Source organism: Natator depressus, chromosome 8, assembly GCF_965152275.1.
Source record: "Natator depressus isolate rNatDep1 chromosome 8, rNatDep2.hap1, whole genome shotgun sequence".
NCBI lineage: Eukaryota > Metazoa > Chordata > Testudines > Cheloniidae > Natator > Natator depressus.
In genome coordinates, this window is record NC_134241.1 from 95,143,554 (window position 1) to 95,162,464 (window position 18,911).

The following is an 18,911-nucleotide window of genomic DNA, read 5'->3' on the forward strand; positions in this document are numbered from 1 at the left end:
TGTAAAGTAATGCACATTGAAAAAAATAACCCCAACTATACATACATATGATGGGGGCTAATTTAGCTACAACCAATCAGGAGAAAGATCTTGGAATCATCGTGGATAGTTCTCTGAAGACGTCCACACAGTGTGCAGCGGCAGTCAAAAAATCAAACAGGATGTTAAGAATCATTAAAAAAGGAATAAGATGGAGAATATCTTATTGCCCTTTTATAAATCCATGGTATGCCCACATCTTGAATACTGCGTACATATGTGGTCCCCTCATCTCAAAAAAGATATACTGGCATTAGAAAAGGCTCAGAAAAGGGCAACTAAAATGATTAGGGGTTTGGAACGGGTCCAATATGAGGAGAGATTAAAGAGGCCAGCACTTTTCAGCCTGGAAAAGAGGAGACTAAGGGGGGATATGATAGAGGTATATAAAATCATGAGTGATGTGGAGAAAGTGAATAAGGAAAAGTTATTTACTTGTTCCCATAATATAAGAACTAGGGGGTCACCAAATGAAATCAATGTGCAGCAGGTTTAAAACAAATAAAAGGGAGTTCTTCTTCACTCAGCGCACAGTCAACCTATGGAACTCCTTGCCTGAGGAGGTTGTGAAGGCTAGGACTATAGCAGGGTTTAAAAGAGAACTGGATAAGTTCATGGAAGTTAAGTCCATCAATGGCTATTAGCCAGGATGGGTAAGGAATGGTGTCCCTAGCCTCTGTTTGTCAGAGGGTGGAGATGGATGGCAGGAGAGAGATCACTTGATCATTACCTGTTAGGTTCACTCCCTCTGGGGCACTTGGCATTGGCCACTGTCAGTAGACAGGATACTAGGCTGGATGGACCTTTGGTCTGACTCGGTATAGCCATTCTTATGTTCTTATGCTGGGTTATAACCTTTTACGGCTATAGAAAGATCCAATCAAAACTTTTTAAGAGCATCACTTTTTTATTTTTTTTTATTTTATTTTATTTTATTTTATTTTATTTTATTTTTAGTAGCTCAGCTAAAACCAAATACCCATGAAGAGCCAAATTCTGCTCTTATTTACAACGGGTTACACATTTGGACTTTAAGGACCTGATTCTGTACCATTGAAATAGAAACTCTGACATTGAAATTGTACCATTGAAATCAATGGGAGCTTTTCTATTAATTCAGTTGGAGTAGGAGCAGAGTCTATATGAGAGCAGTATTTAATACATTATAAAGGAAAAACAAGAATATTCTTGAATGTTAATGTATCTGAAATATACAAATCCAGGAGTCCAGACAAAAGAAGTTAATTCAAGGGTTACATGTTTATTGTCTCTGCTATTGTCACATCAAATTATATGCACTTCACAAATCCAAGAAAAGATTTTTCTAACTATTGCCCTTGCAAAGACAATTTGGGATCTGTAAAATTAATCTGTGTTCTTTCTACATTTATACATTGTCACCAGTAATAAACATCCTCAAACTGAAATATTACCGACAATATTGTTGATGATGTTCATGGCAGAAAAGAAACTAGCTGTTGCTCTCTTTTTATTGCATTGGTGCAGTAGTGTTGACAGTAACAAACTATGAAAATGCTATGATATAATACATAGTTTTGTAGCCTGCAAATATGCAAAATAGCAATAAGCAAGTGGTATACATCAGGAAATAAAACACAAGGGGCCTGATTATGTTGCAAAGCAGTTGCTCAGGGATGTTTTTGTCCTACAAAGCCTTTACCCGTAACTTCACATCAGCTGCTCCTAGCTACATTCAGTTGAGTTTATCTTGCTTTGCTTAATTTCTTTGACTGAATGGACCCTGAAATTTTGCACTTTTCAGTTGTCACAATGCTAAAACTTGTTTTAGAATTAGGAAGATTTGGGCCAGGAGTTCACTCTTTCAAATTAGTTCAATGACTCTCAGTGACTTCAACTGGATAAGGATTTGACTCGCATCATCTTTTTGTGAGTTTAGTATGAAAATCACCAATTAAATCATAGTTTATCTCCCTGCCAGTCTAATTCTAAATATCCCAAGTGATGGCTTTGCCACCAGTTCCTTTAAGAGACTATTTCACAGCCTAACACATTGTCAAGCAAGTTTTTTTCCTAATAATCAGCCTAAGCTTTCTCTGTTTTAATGTCAGCCTGTTCTTCGTAATTATATTCCCTATTGCCACTCTAAATAATTCCTCTCTGTCCTTGAAGTTGACATCCTTTAAATATTTTTAAACTATCAAGTCTCCTTATACCTATTGCTTATCCAGGCTATATTTATGCATTGTTTCTTAATCTCATCTAGGTAGAGAAGGGTCATTACCAAGAATGGGGTAAATTAAGGGGTATGTGGGGATATGTTGGAAAGTAATACCAGGGGACTTGTTTCTCCAAATCAGTGATGTGCATTATTGCAAACACACAGAGCTAGTTTAGAATGAGGACCCTACAGTCCTGCCTCCTGCTCTGGGACAAATCCTGTAGTCTTTATTCTGCAAACTAGGATAAGGGCCATACATTTTTTGTTTTAAAACTTTGTTCTCCATCAGACATTCTTCACGGGAAACAAAAAGAAACAAAAACTACTCCTTTAAACTGAGTCTCACATTGGCAAGGTGAACTAGTGATTTTCCCCCTTGGGTTCTGAGTCACTCCGACAGCTTCACTGGTGTTATTTTCTACACTGTAGTTCATGCCATAACTATATATCCAGAAGCAGAGAAAGGTAAAGCACATACTAAGGCAAATCAAGCAAGAGTCAAAAGAATTCTAGTCTCTCTTGTATCATTTACTGTATATGTGTAGGGGAGAGAGCATAAGTCATAGCGTTGGATTCAATAGCCTTCTTCTTTCTGGTTCCATCTGTAAAATTGCATCATGCAGGATGGAGAAGGAGGGGAATTCTGACATGGCTTTTCAGCTAATGTTATTTCTTCTTCAAGTAGCATCCCTATGTGTGCTCCACTTCAGGTGCATACGCACCTCTTGAGCCCTTGATTGGAGATTGTCAGTTAGCAGTGTTTGTTCGGCCTGCGCATGTATCCTGTGGCTCCTCATGCCGTATGCCAAGCTCTATAGGCTGCACGGGTGCCTTATAGAGTTCTTTCTCAACTGCCTCGGCCTGAGATGGTGCCCTAGCGTGTCTGCCTGGAGCGTGCCTTGGTATTTCCAATATTTCTCTAGCAATTAAGATAGTTTTTATAGTTAGTTGTTAATATAGTTAGCTAGATCAGTAGCGTGAGGATTGTTTTACTACTCTCTTTCCCTCCGAGGAGACTTATTATTTTCCTGAGAGATCATGTCTGACTTGCCGGGTTTCAAATGTTAACTTTCTTGCCGAGAGGCTATACGTGTGAGCGATGGCCACTCTAATTGTGGGGAAGCCTCATGCCTCCTAGAAGTATAATGAAGAGCATGAAGGGCAGAGATAAGAACATAAGAATGGCCATATTGTGTCAGACCAAAGGTCCATCTAGCTCAGTATCCTGTTTTCCGACAATGGCTAATGCCAGGTGCTTCAGAGGGAATGAACAGAACAGACAATCATCATGTGATCCATCCCCTGTCTCCCAATCCCAGCTTCTGGCAAACAGAGGCTAGGGATACCATCCCTGCCCATTTTAGCTAATAGCTATTGATGAACCTGTCCTCCATGAATTTATCTAGTTGTTTTTTGAACACTGTTAGAGTCTTGGTCTTCACAGGATCCTCTGGCAAAGAGTTCCACAGGTTGACTGTGCGTTGTGTGAATAAATACTTCCTTTTGTTTAAAGGAACAAATACTTCCTTTAAACCTGCTGCCTATTAATTTCATTTGGTGACCCCTCATTCTTGTGTTATGAGAAGGAGTAAATAACACCTCCTTATTTACTTTCTCCACACCAGTCATGATTTTATAGACCTCTATCATATCCCCCCTTGGTTGTCTCTTTTCCAAGCTGAAAAGTCCTAGTCTTATTAATCTATCCTCATATGGAAGTTGTTCCATATCCCTAATTATTTTTTTATTTTAAATTTGATTAATTATTAATAAATTTTTTTTATTTATTTAGTCCATATCCCTTTTCTGAACCTTTTGCAATTCCAATATATCTTTTTTGGGATGGGGCGACTACATCTGCACGCAGGATTCAAGATATGGACATATCATGGATATATATATAGAGGCAATATGATATTTTCTGTCTTATTATCTATCCCTTTCTTAATTATTCCCAACGTTCTGTTGGCTTTTTTGACTGCCACTGCACATTGAGTGGATGTTTTCAGAGAACTATCCACAATGACTCCAAGATCTCTTTCTTGAGTGGTAATAGCTAATTTAGACCCCATCATTTTATATTTATAGTTGCGAGTATGTTTTTCAATGTGCATTACTTTGCATTTATCAACATTGAATTTCATCTTCCATTTTATAGCCCCATCACGCAGTTTTGTGAGATCCCTTTGTAACTCTTTGCAATCTGCTTCGAACTTAAAGCCTTAGTACCATCTACAAGTAAGGAGGGTAAGCATAGACACTTGAGACTGACACCACTGAGTTCAGCCGAGCCGTTGGTACCCAAGTTTTAGTAGGTTGCAGACCACCCAGAGATCATGTACTAATCAGTTTTCCGGGTTCCAAAGATCCGTCCAACCCCCCAGAAAGAGACATAAATTTCAGAGGAAGAGGTCCTCCCAACTGCCCTCCATGACCACCCACTCATCTTTGAAGCAACAGTTTTGATGGGTTGGTTGAGGGTCACTTGATTACCTGTTCTGTTCATTCCCTGTCAAGCATCTGGCATTGGCCACTGTCAGAAGACAGAATACTCGGGTAGGTGGACCTTTGTTCTGATCCAGTATGGCCGTTCTAATGTTCTTATTTACAGCTGTGCCTATTGGCTCACCTCCCCTGCTTTGGAGACTGTCTTGCTCATTTCCAACATACTTGGAGGGAGATCACTAAAGATAAGTGGGTCATAAATGTCAGAATATTGGGCTATATCATCCATTTTACATCACTCCCTCCCTTCCCCATCCCTCTTCAGGGACCCCTCTCACCAGCTTTTATTGAGACAAGAAGTGATCTCTCTCCTTTCATTAGGCGCAATAGAGCAAGTTCTTCCTCTTCACAAGGTCAAGGGATTTTACTCAGATATCCTTGTGCCAAAGCAGGATGGAAGCTGGAGACCAATCTAAGACTTTTAAACAAGCCAGAAAGTCTCAAAAGTTCAGGATGGTGACTCTGGCAGCTATAATTCATTCACTAGAGAAAGGGGATTGGTTTTCAGCTCTCAACCTACAAGATGCCTCTTTCAATACAATGATACACCAGCACACAGGAGATACCTATGCAACTCCAAAGGCCAGAGTCATTTCCAATATTGAGTGCTTCCCTTTGGCCTTTTCATGGTCCCAAGGGCTGTCCCAAAAGTCCTGGCAGTAGTGGCTGCTTACCTCCAACGAGAAGTAATCCTAGAGTTCCAATACTTTAACGTCTGGCTACTCAAGGGCTGATCCTACAAAGTAGTGCTATTTTCCACCCAGATGCTCCTTGATCTGGTTTAGGATCTGAATGTAAAAAGGTCAACATTAACCCCTTTACAGAAGATGCAGTTTATAGGGGCATATTTGGACTCATTGACATCCAGAGCCTACCATCCCTTAAACAGATTCGTAACCTTGTCAGGTCTGGCATGAGCAATTCAGGGGAGCCCTTGAACCACAGTAAGGAATTGTCTTCAGTTCCTGGGACACTTAGCAGCTTGCACCTTTGTGACTCAAGGCTACAATTCTGTGCCTTCAGGGTTGGCTCAGAATGACTTGTTCTCCAGTCACACACCTTGGACAGACAGCTGATGGTTCCTTTACAAGTGAGGAACTCCGTAGATTGGTGGAAGGATCAACTCAACATCTGTGCAGGTGTTAAAGTCACTGAGCGACAGAAAGGAACAACAGACACATCACAGTTGGGATGGGAGCCCACCTCAATATCCTCATGACGTAGAACTCAAGAAACTCCAGATGGAGAACTCAAGAAACCAGTCTCCATATCAATCTGTTGGGCTTCAGGGCTGTCAGTAATACTTGCCTTCATTTCCTGTCCATCATCAGGGCCAAATCTAGCAGGGTCATGACAGACAAAGTATCCTGCATGTTCTATATCAACAAGCAAGGAGGAGCAAGATCCTTGTGCTGAAGCCATGAAAAACTATGGATTTGGTTCATAGCTCATCAGATCCAAATTTCAGTGGTATACCTACCAGAACGCCACAGCTGATGTCCTCAGCAGACACTTCTCACAGGGTTATGAATGGGAGCTAGACACCTACATTCTCCACAGTTTATTCCAAAGATGGGGTCTGCCAGAGGTGGATCTCTTTGCCATCTCCAAGAACAGGGAATGTCCTCTTTTCTGCTCAAGTGAAGGTCTGGTCCACCACTCTTCTATCTTAGAAGAAAGGTCTGTTCTATGCATTTCCTCTGATGCCACTGATACTAACGGTGATGAACAAGATCAAATAGGACAGAGCCGAGTTATCCTTATAGTGCAGAGCTGGACAAGACAGACTTGGTACCCGTACCTGTTTCACCTATATGCCCAACCATCATTTAAGCTACCAACCATTCCTCGTCTCCTGTCACAGGATGTGGCTTGTACGCTTCATCCCAGCCTAGCGGTTCTCTACCTCAGTGTGGCTCCTTGATGGTTCACGGGGTTAGAATCCTCCTGCTGTGTGGAAGTACGATAGGTGTTACTGAATAGTACAAAGAGATCAGCTCTCACTACTTATTTGCAGAAGTGGAAGAGACTTTTCTGTTGGTGTTGTTGCCTCCTGCCTGACTTGGTGCCACTTTCAGTCATCTTGGATTATCTGTTGAATCCAAAGAATAGGAGTTATCAATTAGTTCAGTTAAGGTCCATTTGGCCACAATATCAGCCATTCATCCCGTGGTGGAAGGATTCTTCATATTTGCTCATCCCTTATCATCTAGGTTTATTAAGAGTCTGGGGAATCTTTGTCTGCAGATTAGAAACCCCTACTGCAACCTGGGACCCAGTTACCTTATGAGACCTCAATTAAAACCAATGGCAATCTGTTCTGTTTCAGAGTAACAGCCGTGTTAGTCTGTATTCGCAAAAAGAAAAGGAGTACTTGTGGCACCTTAGAGACTAACCAATTTATTTGAGCATAAGCTTTCGTGAGCTACAGCTCACTTCATCGGATGCATACTGTGGAAAGTACAGAAGATCTTTTTATACACACAAACCATGAAAAAATAGGTGTTTACCACTACAAAAGGTTTTCTCTCCCCCCACCCCACTCTCCTGCTGGTAATAGCTTATCTAAAGTGATCACTCTCCTTACAATGTGTATGATAATCAAGTTGGGCCATTTCCAGCACAAATCCAGGTTTTCTCCCCCCCCCCCCCCCCCAAACCCACTCTCCTGTTGGTAATAGCTTATCTAAAGTGATCACTCTCCTTACAATGTGTATGATAATCAAGGTGGGCCATTTCCAGCACAAATCCAGGGTTTAACAAGAACGTCCCGGGGGGGGGGGGGGGGGAGGGAGACAAGGGAAAATAGGTTACCTTGCATAATGACTTAGCCACTCCCAGTCTCTATTCAAGCCTAAGTTAATTGTATCCAATTTGCAAATGAATTCCAATTCAACAGTCTCTCGCTGGAATCTGGTTTTGAAGTTTTTCTGTTGTAATATCGGAACTTTCATGTCTGTAATCGCGTGACCAGAGAGATTGAAGTGTTCTCCGACTGGTTTATGAATGTATAATTCTTGACATCTGATTTGTGTCCATTTATTCTTTTACGTAGAGACTGTCCAGTTTGACCAATGTACATGGCAGAGGGGCATTGCTGGCACATGATGGCATATATCACATTGGTGGATGTGCAGGTGAACGAGCCTCTGATAGTGTGGCTGATGTGATTAGGCCCTGTGATGGTGTCCCCTGAATAAATATGTGGGCACAGTTGGCAATGGGGTTTGTTGCAAGGATAGGTTCCTGGGTTAGTGGTTTGGTTGTGTGGTATGTAGTTGCTGGTGAGTATTTGCTTCAGGTTGGGGGGCTGTCTGTAGGCAAGGACTGGCCTGTCTCCCAAGATTTGTGAGAGTGTTGGGTCATCCTTCAGGATAGGTTGTAGATCCTTAATAATGCATTGGAGGGGTTTAAGTTGGGGGCTGAAGGTGACGGCTAGTGGCGTTCTGTTATTTTCTTTGTTAGGCCTGTCCTGTAGTAGGTGACTTCTGGGAACTCTTCTGACTCTATCAATCTGTTTCTTCACTTCCGCAGGTGGGTATTGTAGTTGTAAGAATGCTTGATAGAGATCTTGTAGGTGTTTGTCTCTGTCTGAGGGGTTGGAGCAAATGCGGTTGTATCGCAGAGCTTGGCTGTAGACGATGGATCGTGTGGTGAGGTCAGGGTGAAAGCTGGAGACATGTAGGTAGGAATAGCGGTCAGTAGGTTTCTGGTGTCGGGTGGTGTTTATGTGACCATCGTTTATTAGCATTGTAGTGTCCAGGAAGTGGATCTCTTGTGTGGACTGGACCAGGCTGAGGTTGATGGTGGGATGGAAATTGTTGAAATCATGGTGGAATTCCTCAAGTGCTTCTTTTCCATGGGTCCAGATGATGAAGATGTCATCAATATAGTGCAAGTAAAGTAGGGGCGTTAGGGGACGAGAGCTGAGGAAGCGTTGTTCTAAGTCAGCCATAAAAATGTTGGCATACTGTGGAGCCGTGCGGGTACCCATAGCAGTGCCGCTGATTTGAAGGTATACATTGTCCCCAAATGTAAAATAGTTATGGGTAAGGACAAAGTCACAAAGTTCAGCCACCAGGTTTGCCGTGACATTATCGGGGATAGTGTTCTTGACGGCTTGTAGTCCATCTTTGTGTGGAATGTTGGTGTAGAGGGCTTCTACATCCATAGTGGCCAGGATGGTGTTATCAGGAAGATCACCAATGGATTGTAGTTTCCTCAGGAAGTCAGTGGTGTCTCGAAGGTAGCTGGGAGTGCTGGTAGCGTAGGGCCTGAGGAGGGAGTCTACATAGCCAGACAGTCCTGCTGTCAGGGTGCCAATGCCTGAGATGATGGGGCGTCCAGGATTTCCAGGTTTATGGATCTTGGGTAGTAGATAGAATATCCCAGGTTGGGGTTCCAGGGGTGTGTCTGTGCGGATTTGATTTGTGCTTTTTCAGGGAGTTTCTTGAGCAAATGCTGTAGTCTCTTTTGGTAACTCTCAGTGGGATCAGAGGGTAACGGCTTGTAGAAAGTGGTGTTGGAGAGCTGCCTAGCAGCCTCTTGTTCATATTCCGACCTATTCATGATGACAACAGCACCTTCTTTGTCAGCCTTTTTGACTGTGATATCAGAGTTGTTTCTGAGGCTGTGGATGGCATTGTGTTCCGCACGGCTGAGGTTATGGGGCAAGTGATGCTGCTTTTCCGCAATTTCAGCCCGTGCATGTTGGCGGAAGCACTCTATGTAGAAGTCCAGTCTGCTGTCTCGACCTTCAGGAGGAGTCCACCTAGAATCCTTGTTGTAGTGTTGGTAGGGAGGTCTCTGTGGGTTAGTATGTTGTTCAGAGGTGTGTTGGAAATATTCCTTGAGTCGGAGACGTCGAAAATAGGATTCTAGGTCACCACAGAACTGTATCATGTTCATGGGGGTGGAGGGGCAGAAGGAGAGGCCCCGAGATAAGACAGCTGCTTCTGCTGGGCTAAGAGTATAGTTGGATAGGTTAACAATATTGCTGGGTGGGTTGAGGGAACCATTGCTGTGGCCCCTTGTGTTATATTTATCTGGGAGATTGAAGCCTTGATGGCAGATCCCCCTCTTTACAGTGTTCTTTAAGGACAAGGTCTCCTTACATCCACACCCTAAATTGTTGCGTAAAGTTCTGTTGGAATTCCATCTTAGTCAATTATCAGTTTTTTCCCCAAGCCAGATAGTTTTCTACATTAGGGATTCTCAACCTTTTTCTTTCTGAGGTCCCCACAACATGCTATAAAAACTCCACGGCCCACCTGTGCCACAACAACTTGTTTTCTGCATATAAAAGCCAGTGATGGCATTACTGGATAGCAAGCAGGGCAATTGCCTGGGGCCCCACGCCACAGGGCACCCCACAAAGCTAAGTTACTCAGGCTTCTGCTTCAGCCCTGGGTGGTGGGGCTCAGGGCCACAGGCTTCAGCTCTTCGTGGCAGGGCTTAGGCTTTCTTCCCTGGCCCCAGCGAGTCTAACACTGGTCCTGCTTGGTGGACCCCCTGAAACCTGCTCGCGGCCCCCCAGGGGGCCCCGGACCCCTGGTTGAGAACCACTACTCTACAGGAATCCTGTTTACATGTCCTGGATGTTAGAAGAGCATTGGCCTTTTACTCAGATAGGACCAAGCAATTTAGAAAGTCACCTAAGCTCTTCATTTCCATCCTGGATAGGTCTATGATGTCATCAATCTCTACTCAGATACTATTGAGATTAATAATACATCCAGATATCCCTTGTTATGATGCTGCTGCGGGCATTCATCTCTCCCTCCACCCAAAAGGGTGATAGCACATTCAACTAGATTGCAGGAAACGCTACGGCATTACTGAAGGCTATGTTGAAATATGTAGAGCTGCTACATGGGCTTCAATGCATATGTTTTCAAAACATTACGCCCTGATCCATGCAGTCAGAGCCAATGCAGCACTTGGTTCTGCAGTGCTATTTTCAATTCTGGACTCTATTCCAAACCTCCCTCCTCTATCTGGGGATACTGGTCAGAAGTCAGTTGAAGTGGAGCACCCATAAGGACACTACTTGAAGAAGAAGAGATTGCTCATGTTATGTCATCAGTGAAGTTTTTCGTGGTGTATGCCCCTGTGAGTGCTCCACTACCCACTCTCCTTCCCTTCTGCTTTGGACTGTTCTTTGGGGGATGTTTGGATGGAGAATGAGCTGAGGGCATTTCACCCACGCATCCCTATATGTCCTGGTTATCCAGTACAAGGAGGCATAGGGCGCATATGTGGGTTGAACGGACACTGCTAAGTGAAAATCTCTGACAAAGGGCTCAAGAGGTGCATGCACACCTGAAGTGGATCACCCCTGGGGACACACATCTCAGAGAACCACAGTGGCTGCACAAAGTGCGTAACCTCTTATTTACTTTCATTTTTCAAGAGCTATGGCAACAAATCTGCCTTGTTCTGTTTACAGCAAAGGGAAGCAAATTTGTGTAGGTCTCATGGGGATAATTAGTTTTGCTTGGCTATTTCTGAGGGGAGCAGTTAAAACTATAAAAGGAGCCTCTACCCCCATGGCATTCTCTAAGGGGAAAACGTGATTTAAAAAAATACAACATTGTCAATTTATGGTCATGGATCACACGTAAATGTTCAGTATTTAAAGTAGAGGATGCATTGCTCTTTTCCTGCTGATTTATCTAGGGCTGGACTATTAGACCACTGGGTGGATCTAGCTAACTGGAATGCCTTTCCCTCTGGTTATACCAGAGGGCTGTTGCGTGCAACTTCATTTTGCAGAAAGGAAGTTTACACACAAGGAATATATTAATATCTTCCAGATGCCACACTGTGATTGTCAATAATGCACATTTTCAATTCCATATAACAAGTGATTATAATAAAGCTAGCTAGTTATGCTGAGTCAATGAAGTATTCCCCACTTTGACTCATTTTAGCAAGAACTAAATGAAAATAGAAATGAGGGAGTCTATTTTAAAGACAGGTACAGTTGGGGACATAGGATTTTCAGAGTCCAGACAAAGCATCCTTCTTTGATACCAGCTTGTTTCTTTGCCTTTGAGAAGCCAGTGTAGAATGTGAAATTACTTTTCCTCGTGTGGATGACAAGTATGGTGCTCCCTTTAGTGGGGATCAAGGGAGTGTAGAGTGTGTGCACTCCTGAGCTGAATTATGTTGTTTTTTGTTTCCTGCTTGCAGTGAAGAAAACTTGTGCAGAATCAGACTTCACCTGCAACAATGGCCACTGCATCCCAGCCAGGTGGAAATGTGACGGTGAAGAGGAATGCCCTGATGGGTCTGATGAATCAGAAGTGACGTGCAGTGAGTACCGTAGATAATCTATGTGTCTTGTGAAAGTAGAAATGGTTTAGAATGGTAAGGAAGACAGAGTCACCTGCCCTCCTGAAGTTTGCAGGATGATCCCAATTTTCAGAGTTCAGTTATAGAATAAATTAGAGATGGAAAATTTCTGTTAGGTCATTCAGTCCTAAAGTTCCCGACAGTGTTCCCCTCTAAGCCGCACACGTGCGCGGCGACACAAATCAATCAAGTGCCACGCACTTGATTAGTGGAGCCACGCACATCCGGTGACTTGTGTTCAGGTGCCCCTCCCCCCGCCGCTCTACTGTCATGCTGCTCCTGCCCTCTGCCTTGGAGCCCCTGGCCAGCTACTCCCAGGACCCTCCCAGAGCAGGCAGGGAGAGGGGGGCACTGATGTCAGGGTGTCCCCCTCTTCCCTGCCAACGTACCCCATGTCTGCAGAGTGGAGGAAGGGGAACAGGGCCCGGGGGTTAGAGCTGCTGGCATCTACAGCAGTCTGAACGAGCCTTCAGACTGGAGAGTGCCGCTGTGCTTAAAGAGACAGCGCCTGGTCTCTCATACACTTCCCCAGCAGCCAGCACACACACACTCTGTCTCTGTCTCTCTCACACATACACACACTCTGTTTCTCTCTCTCTCTTTCTCTCTCTCTCTCAATCTCTCTCTCTCTCACTCACACTCTCTCTCTCTCTCACCTCCCCACACATACTTATGTTATTGTTGTTGGTTTTACCTCTTGGTACTTCCTGCAATGTACATATATTCTTTGTAATTTTATTCTTTTAAAGTGCTGTTATTTTAGGATTTTTGACAGGTCTATGCATTTCATAATTTTATTTCTCTCTTATGCTTAAATTTGAGTGGTGAGTTCTAAAATGCCTAACCTATCCTGGCTGGAGAAATTATCCCTATGGTAACTTTTTAAAAATAACTATTATATCTAGGTTTTTTATTTCTCCTGGTGGCGCACATCCACACATTACGCCGATATTGGTGCACATAACAAATTCATTCCACACATGGATGGAAAAAATTACAGGGAACATTGGATCCCAACCTTTCAAGTAACTGTAGCAGCTTACCAGACTAAGATGTAGGCTGTACCACCCAGTGCCTGTCTCAGTTATATAACTGGGGTTAAAAGCAGCCTTAGCTGTGTTGCAAATTAGAATTCAGAGAGTTGGATAGGTCATGGTTAGCAACGGTGCACAAGAGATTGGCACTGAATCTTATCATGAAAGAGAAGGAATTTAGAGTACCATGTGTAAGAGCTTGGAATATTAGTACTGATACATATACCAGGAGCCACTGCTCTAATCCCTTCCCCAAAGGGTGTAGCATTATTCCCTGTAGTATTTATTTAATATCCGGTGATTTTGCATTGTTGGTCGTTGATTAGGGTTGGAAGAGACCACTGCTGAGGTCTCTTCCAACCCTAATCTTCTATGATTTGGAGTCTGAACTAAACCGATTGTAATCAAAGGGCTTTGGATCAGGCCCTTTGAGAAATTCAGATTTATTCTGTATTGGATTGTGACATTCTGAAATTCATCATGCTGCAGTGCCTTTCTCTTGTGTTGCAATGCCACAACTTTGTAACACTACCGTGTCATAGCATTGTGTCAGTGATTTTTGTCTTTCAGTTTAGCATCTTTCATAAATGCACCAGTTTAGTAAGAGGCAGGACATACGTGGCCTTGGTTCAGTGCATTTTACCTTTATCCTTTCACTCTTTATGAGAAGGTTCATCCACTTTCCATTGGTCTGGAATACTGAAGAGTTATTAAATATTGACTGGTGCTGAATAGAAGAGGCACCTCCCAAGGAAACTGGAATTGAAACACTTGCTAGCACATGAGCGTGCATGCGTTGTGTGTTCATGTTGTGCTTGGGAGGACCAGAGTAAACTAATATAAACCACACATTGAATTTCAAGTCATGTACTGCACAAATGTATTCCCATGGGTCAGCAACAGTGACAAGAAAAGTATTTTATCTGACTTCACCAGCGTGCAGCACAAGAAGAGTATACAATTAACCATATTTTTTATTTATTTTTAAGCCTGATAGCCAGTTCTGCATTGCTACCTAATTAAGAAAGATAAATGTGCTTCTCTCTTGCAGGAAATAAGTGGATTATTTTTTTCAAGCCATAGACAGAGTACTGAAATAATTACCTCAACAATGGCATTAACATTTATATACTGTATGTGTTTTGGTCTCTCTGTCCCTCCAGCCCCCTTCTTAGTCAAAAGCTCTCTTATTAAAGCTGTATCCACTATCTGATTGTCATTGGATGTGGGTTGAATAAATAAGCAGTTCCATTCCCAGCAGTCTCTGTCTGTAAATCTCCTATCAGAGGCAGCAGAATGGGCTATGTTTAGAGCACCCAGTTCAGCATAAGGTCCACAAGTGTTTCTTTTGACCTCCATCTCCTCTAGCACGTATGCATGTATTTCCTCGAAGATCAGCCTTCAAGCTGTGTAGGAGGCTTGAATTGCGCAGTTACCCGAGTACCAGCCTCGTTAGCCATTTTATGAATGTGACTGTGCTGTCCCAAGCAGTGAGCTTTTGCTTGAAACCTAACGAGAGGCTGAAGTCTGTGTTATTTTCAGGTCAGGTGGTGCATGGGGGAACTGTGCCCTTGAAACATCTTTCCTTGTAATATGAAATGGGAGTGGGAAGGAGAGTGGACTGTGTCACCTCAGACAAACAAAAAAACCCTTTGGTGGGAGAAAATTTTTTTGCTGCTGGAGATGAGCTTGAGCAGGAAATCAGAAGCTCATTGAAGAGAGTGGGGGTGCCAGTATGGCAGCAGTTTTCTCTTTGTATTTTTAATTAAGACAGTTTTCAAACCATATCAAACAGCATGGCAGAGTGGGATGGTCGGAAGCTTCTCTTCTTTGTTTAAATAAGATGATGTCATAATCCCACCAGGGAAAAATGTCCTCTTAGTTGGGGCGCTGAGAATTTTCTCCAGGGAATGCTCTCTCCTCTGCAGAAACAATAGGCCCTGAAGCGTAACACGGTACATTACAAAGCATCTGTGGCCACCTAGGGTTTCATGGTTGTCACTCTGCTGCACCTCTTGGCCACTTGGTACATCATAGTGACAAGAGATCCTCCTGCTTCACAAGCACAGGCCCTGACCACTGGAGCTAAAGGAGAATCTCTGTTAGCTGTTAGCAGAACAGGGTCTAAAACACACAGTTGAAGCAGTACTGATTCCTTCGTGTAGTGGGCAGTGCTACACCTACACACTGACCTGTTCACTACCCTAGTATAGTGGCCATGAATAGCTTGCACTGTCATTAAAGCTGATGTCCAATTTCGATTCTCTTCCGCTTTTCAGTTGCTAATAACTTTCTCAAACAAACCTTCTTACTGTTGAAATCTTCCATTCTTCATCTCATCCTAAAGGTGTTTGGTTCTTTATTATAAGTTTTAGCCAGATCAGTTCAGTTTTGTGTAGAGAGTGAAATGACTCTTGTATCAAAGTTCACAAAGGGCCATATATTGCCTTGGGTTCACCCTGCTACTAACTACTCTTAATACAGTATGAAAATCTGTCTCCTCCCATGTTCCAGTTAGAGACCTAAAAAAAAGAAAAATCTGAAACTAGAAATGTGAAATTTGGCTTGTTTCATAGGATCATTGAAATTGAAAGTTCAAACCTGTTTGAAGAAAATCAAGCAAGTAGTTTTAAAGTTCTGAGAATTGAAAGTTATCAGTTTTACATGGACACTTGTAGAATTTTCCTCTCTGTTTTTTTTATACCTCACTTCTAAGAGATTTCAGGTGGAGTTCAGGCTGCTCAGCAATTCACAGGACCAAACCCATAATTTATAAGCATGCGTTGGTTGTGTGGTAAATTTAGCATAGTGGGGGAAGCTGTTCCAGTGTTCTGTAGGTCTTTCTACCACCATCACTTGGGGCAGAAGTGTGGTTATAAACCCTGTGGGCTATCAAAGGAAAAACTATTGGCTACATTCTTTTTTTTTAATGTTCTACCCCTAACTTAAACACCGCACCCCACTGTGTGTGAACACAATCTGAGGACAGTTTCATAGCTGTAATAATATGGTGAAAAATCAGTGAGAGGTGAAATGTACATTCTAACAGTCTGGAAGATCTTATTCCTATATGGTCCCTCCCACCTTCTCCGCTTTCTTCCTCTTTTTGGTCAAAGCATTGCTGAGTTTGTGCTTGTGGTCGGAAAACACCTGTAGGCCCCTTTAACTATCTCATTTTCCTTTTTGAGAATGCATCGCGGCTCAGTATTGGACAGGGCCCAGGCATGCCAATTCCCTCAGAACAGAGCAGTTAGGGGAACTGAGATTTCTCATCGCAGGAGGATCAAACTCATTTTTAAAATTAGTTGCTATTAGAGAGACCACATAACTGGCAGCATCTTTGCCAGATCCCAGGTTCATTCCTAAAACAATATATCACCTAGATTAACACAACACTGGGGCATTGTCCATTGGAGACAGTGAGGGCAAAGCACTGACATGCTTAATATTACATTTTAAAAACACTTCCAGCTTAGAATATTGTCAGAACTGATGCTATTCTCCTTCTCAGTACTGACATCTGACCAGTTGCTAAATGGCTTTAACACTCTGGACACAGCTGGATCTTTCTGATTTGTTGTTAGTGATGTCATGCCCATGTCTATAATGCTCAGTAAAATGCAACAGTTTATTTCCCTTATTTGCATGTATAAAATCCCTTTTCCAGAAGTAGAAAAACACTCCTTGCTGGGCTTTCCTACATGCTTATTGCACTTCCCAGGGCACTGAAGTCCCTCAGTGTCCGTGTGCCCTGTGATGTGGTGACAGCATCATCATTGCACAAGATTCGGTTATATTTTGATATAGGTAATCATGAACCCCAGTGCCACCTCAGTGACACTGTTCCTGTTCTAGAGTTCATTGTCTGGGAGCAGTTCCATTCAAAGTTTCCTCTTTCAGGGATTTTACAACTCAGCCCACTAAAAGAAATGTGGTTGAAACTTTGTGCTTAAGAGCCCAGCCTGAGAGCTGATGTTTTGTTTTAGTAAACCAAAAAAACCAAACAGTTTCTTTAGCCATTGGTGAGTTATAAAAGCAGAAGATGGAGAAGATTCAAAGGTGGAAAAGACTTTTACTCCCTGCGAACTGAAAAAACTGATGGTGTGGGACAGGCCTACCTGATTCTGAAGGGTAAGTCCCCCTGCTCAGTGCTTCAGAGGAATGTGAAAACGCCCCAAAAGCCCAGTAAGGAATTCCTTCCTCAACCCTGAGTGTGAATACAGAGCAGTGGGGTGAAAGAAGTGAACAATCTGAGAAACTTTCACACACTTCCATATTTCAAAGTTAGGTTATTTATTTTCACTGGGGGTTCAGAATCATCTAGTTAGTGAGAGTTTGCAGGATTGCTCCCCATGTTGGCTTTTTAAGGCTTGTTTACTGTGATTAGTTTTGTAGCACAAACTGATTTGTAGCACAGACTCAACAGCAACTACACACCGCACAACAGAAGCACTAACCCAGGAACCAATCCCTGCAAAAACCCTGTTGCCAACTCTATCCACATATCTATTCAAGGGACACCATCATAGGACCTAATCACATCAGCCACACCATCAGGGGCTTGTTCACCTGCACATCTACCACTGTGATATGTGCCAGCAATGCCCTTCTGCCATGTACATTGGCCAAACCGGACAGTCTCTATACAAAAGAATAAATGGACACATATCAGACATCAAGAATTGTAACATTCAAAAACCAGTAGGAGAGGACTTCAGTCTCCCTGGACACTCAATAACAGACTTAAAAGTGGCCATTCTTCAACAACAAAAAACTTCAAAAACAGACTTCAGCGAGAAACTGCAGAACTGGAATTAATTTGCAAACTTGGCACCATCAAATTAGGCCTGAATAAAGACTGGGAGTGGCTGGGTCACTTAAAAAAAAGTAATTTTCCCTCTGTTGATACTCACACCTTCTTGTCAACTGTTGAGAATGGGCCACATCCACCCTGATTGAATTGGCCTCTTTAGCACTGACCTCCCACTTGGTAAGGCAACTCCCATCTTTTCATGTGCTTTATATTTATACCTGCTTACTGTATTTTTCACTCCATGCATCTGATGAAGTGGGTTATAGCCCACAAAAGCTTATGCCCAAATAAATTTGTTAGTCTCTAAGGTGGCACAAGGACTCCTCATTGTTTTTGCTGATACAGACTAACACGGCTACCCCTCTGAAGACTGATTTCTGTTTCTCTCTTGGAAATTTGAAACAGCACAATTATCCAGCAAGGTATTTTTGGAAATGGTTACTGCGCGCAAACAACCCTCTCCTTTTTCATCTGTTTTCAGGCAGATCTTTAGTCAAAACATTTGCACATCTCCTCAGGTTCACCCAAGCAAATTATTCATACAGTGTGAGTTTCAAAGTGTCTCCATCAACTCTGAATGCCCTATCACTTTATGCACTTGTATATGGTTAATGAATTTGTTGAGTCTCGTTGAGTTTTTTTCAGCCTTTGGGAAAACTTGTCTATCTTTATTTTCTACTAACTGATCGATTTGGAGATCTGTTGTAGGCTGGAGCCTGCCCCCTCTGAAGTCAATGGTAAAACTTCCATTGACTTAAATAGGAACAGGGTGAGCCCCTAAATCAGGAGAGGTGAACTGTCTCTGAAAGCCATATTAACTCAGGAATTTTTACAGTCAGCTAAGAGGCAGGACTCACTGGCAGGATCAAAAAGTTGTATTAAATGAGGTTGAAAATTATTTTTTTAAATTCATACTAATGGGGTAGAGCTTACTGTTAAAAATATACTTTACAAATGAGATGTC

At 42.7% G+C, this 18,911-nt stretch overlaps 1 protein-coding gene across 2 annotated transcripts in view; it reads left to right on the top strand.

Moving 5' to 3' along the window:
- Positions 1–18,911, top strand: part of LRP8 (LDL receptor related protein 8) — a 278,497-nt gene that overhangs the window by 143,078 nt on the left and 116,508 nt on the right. For both annotated transcript variants that reach the window (XM_074961709.1, XM_074961710.1), the window contains exon 3: positions 11,939–12,061. In XM_074961709.1, coding sequence (XP_074817810.1) covers positions 11,939–12,061 — 123 coding nt within the window. The remainder of the gene's footprint in view (positions 1–11,938; positions 12,062–18,911) is intronic.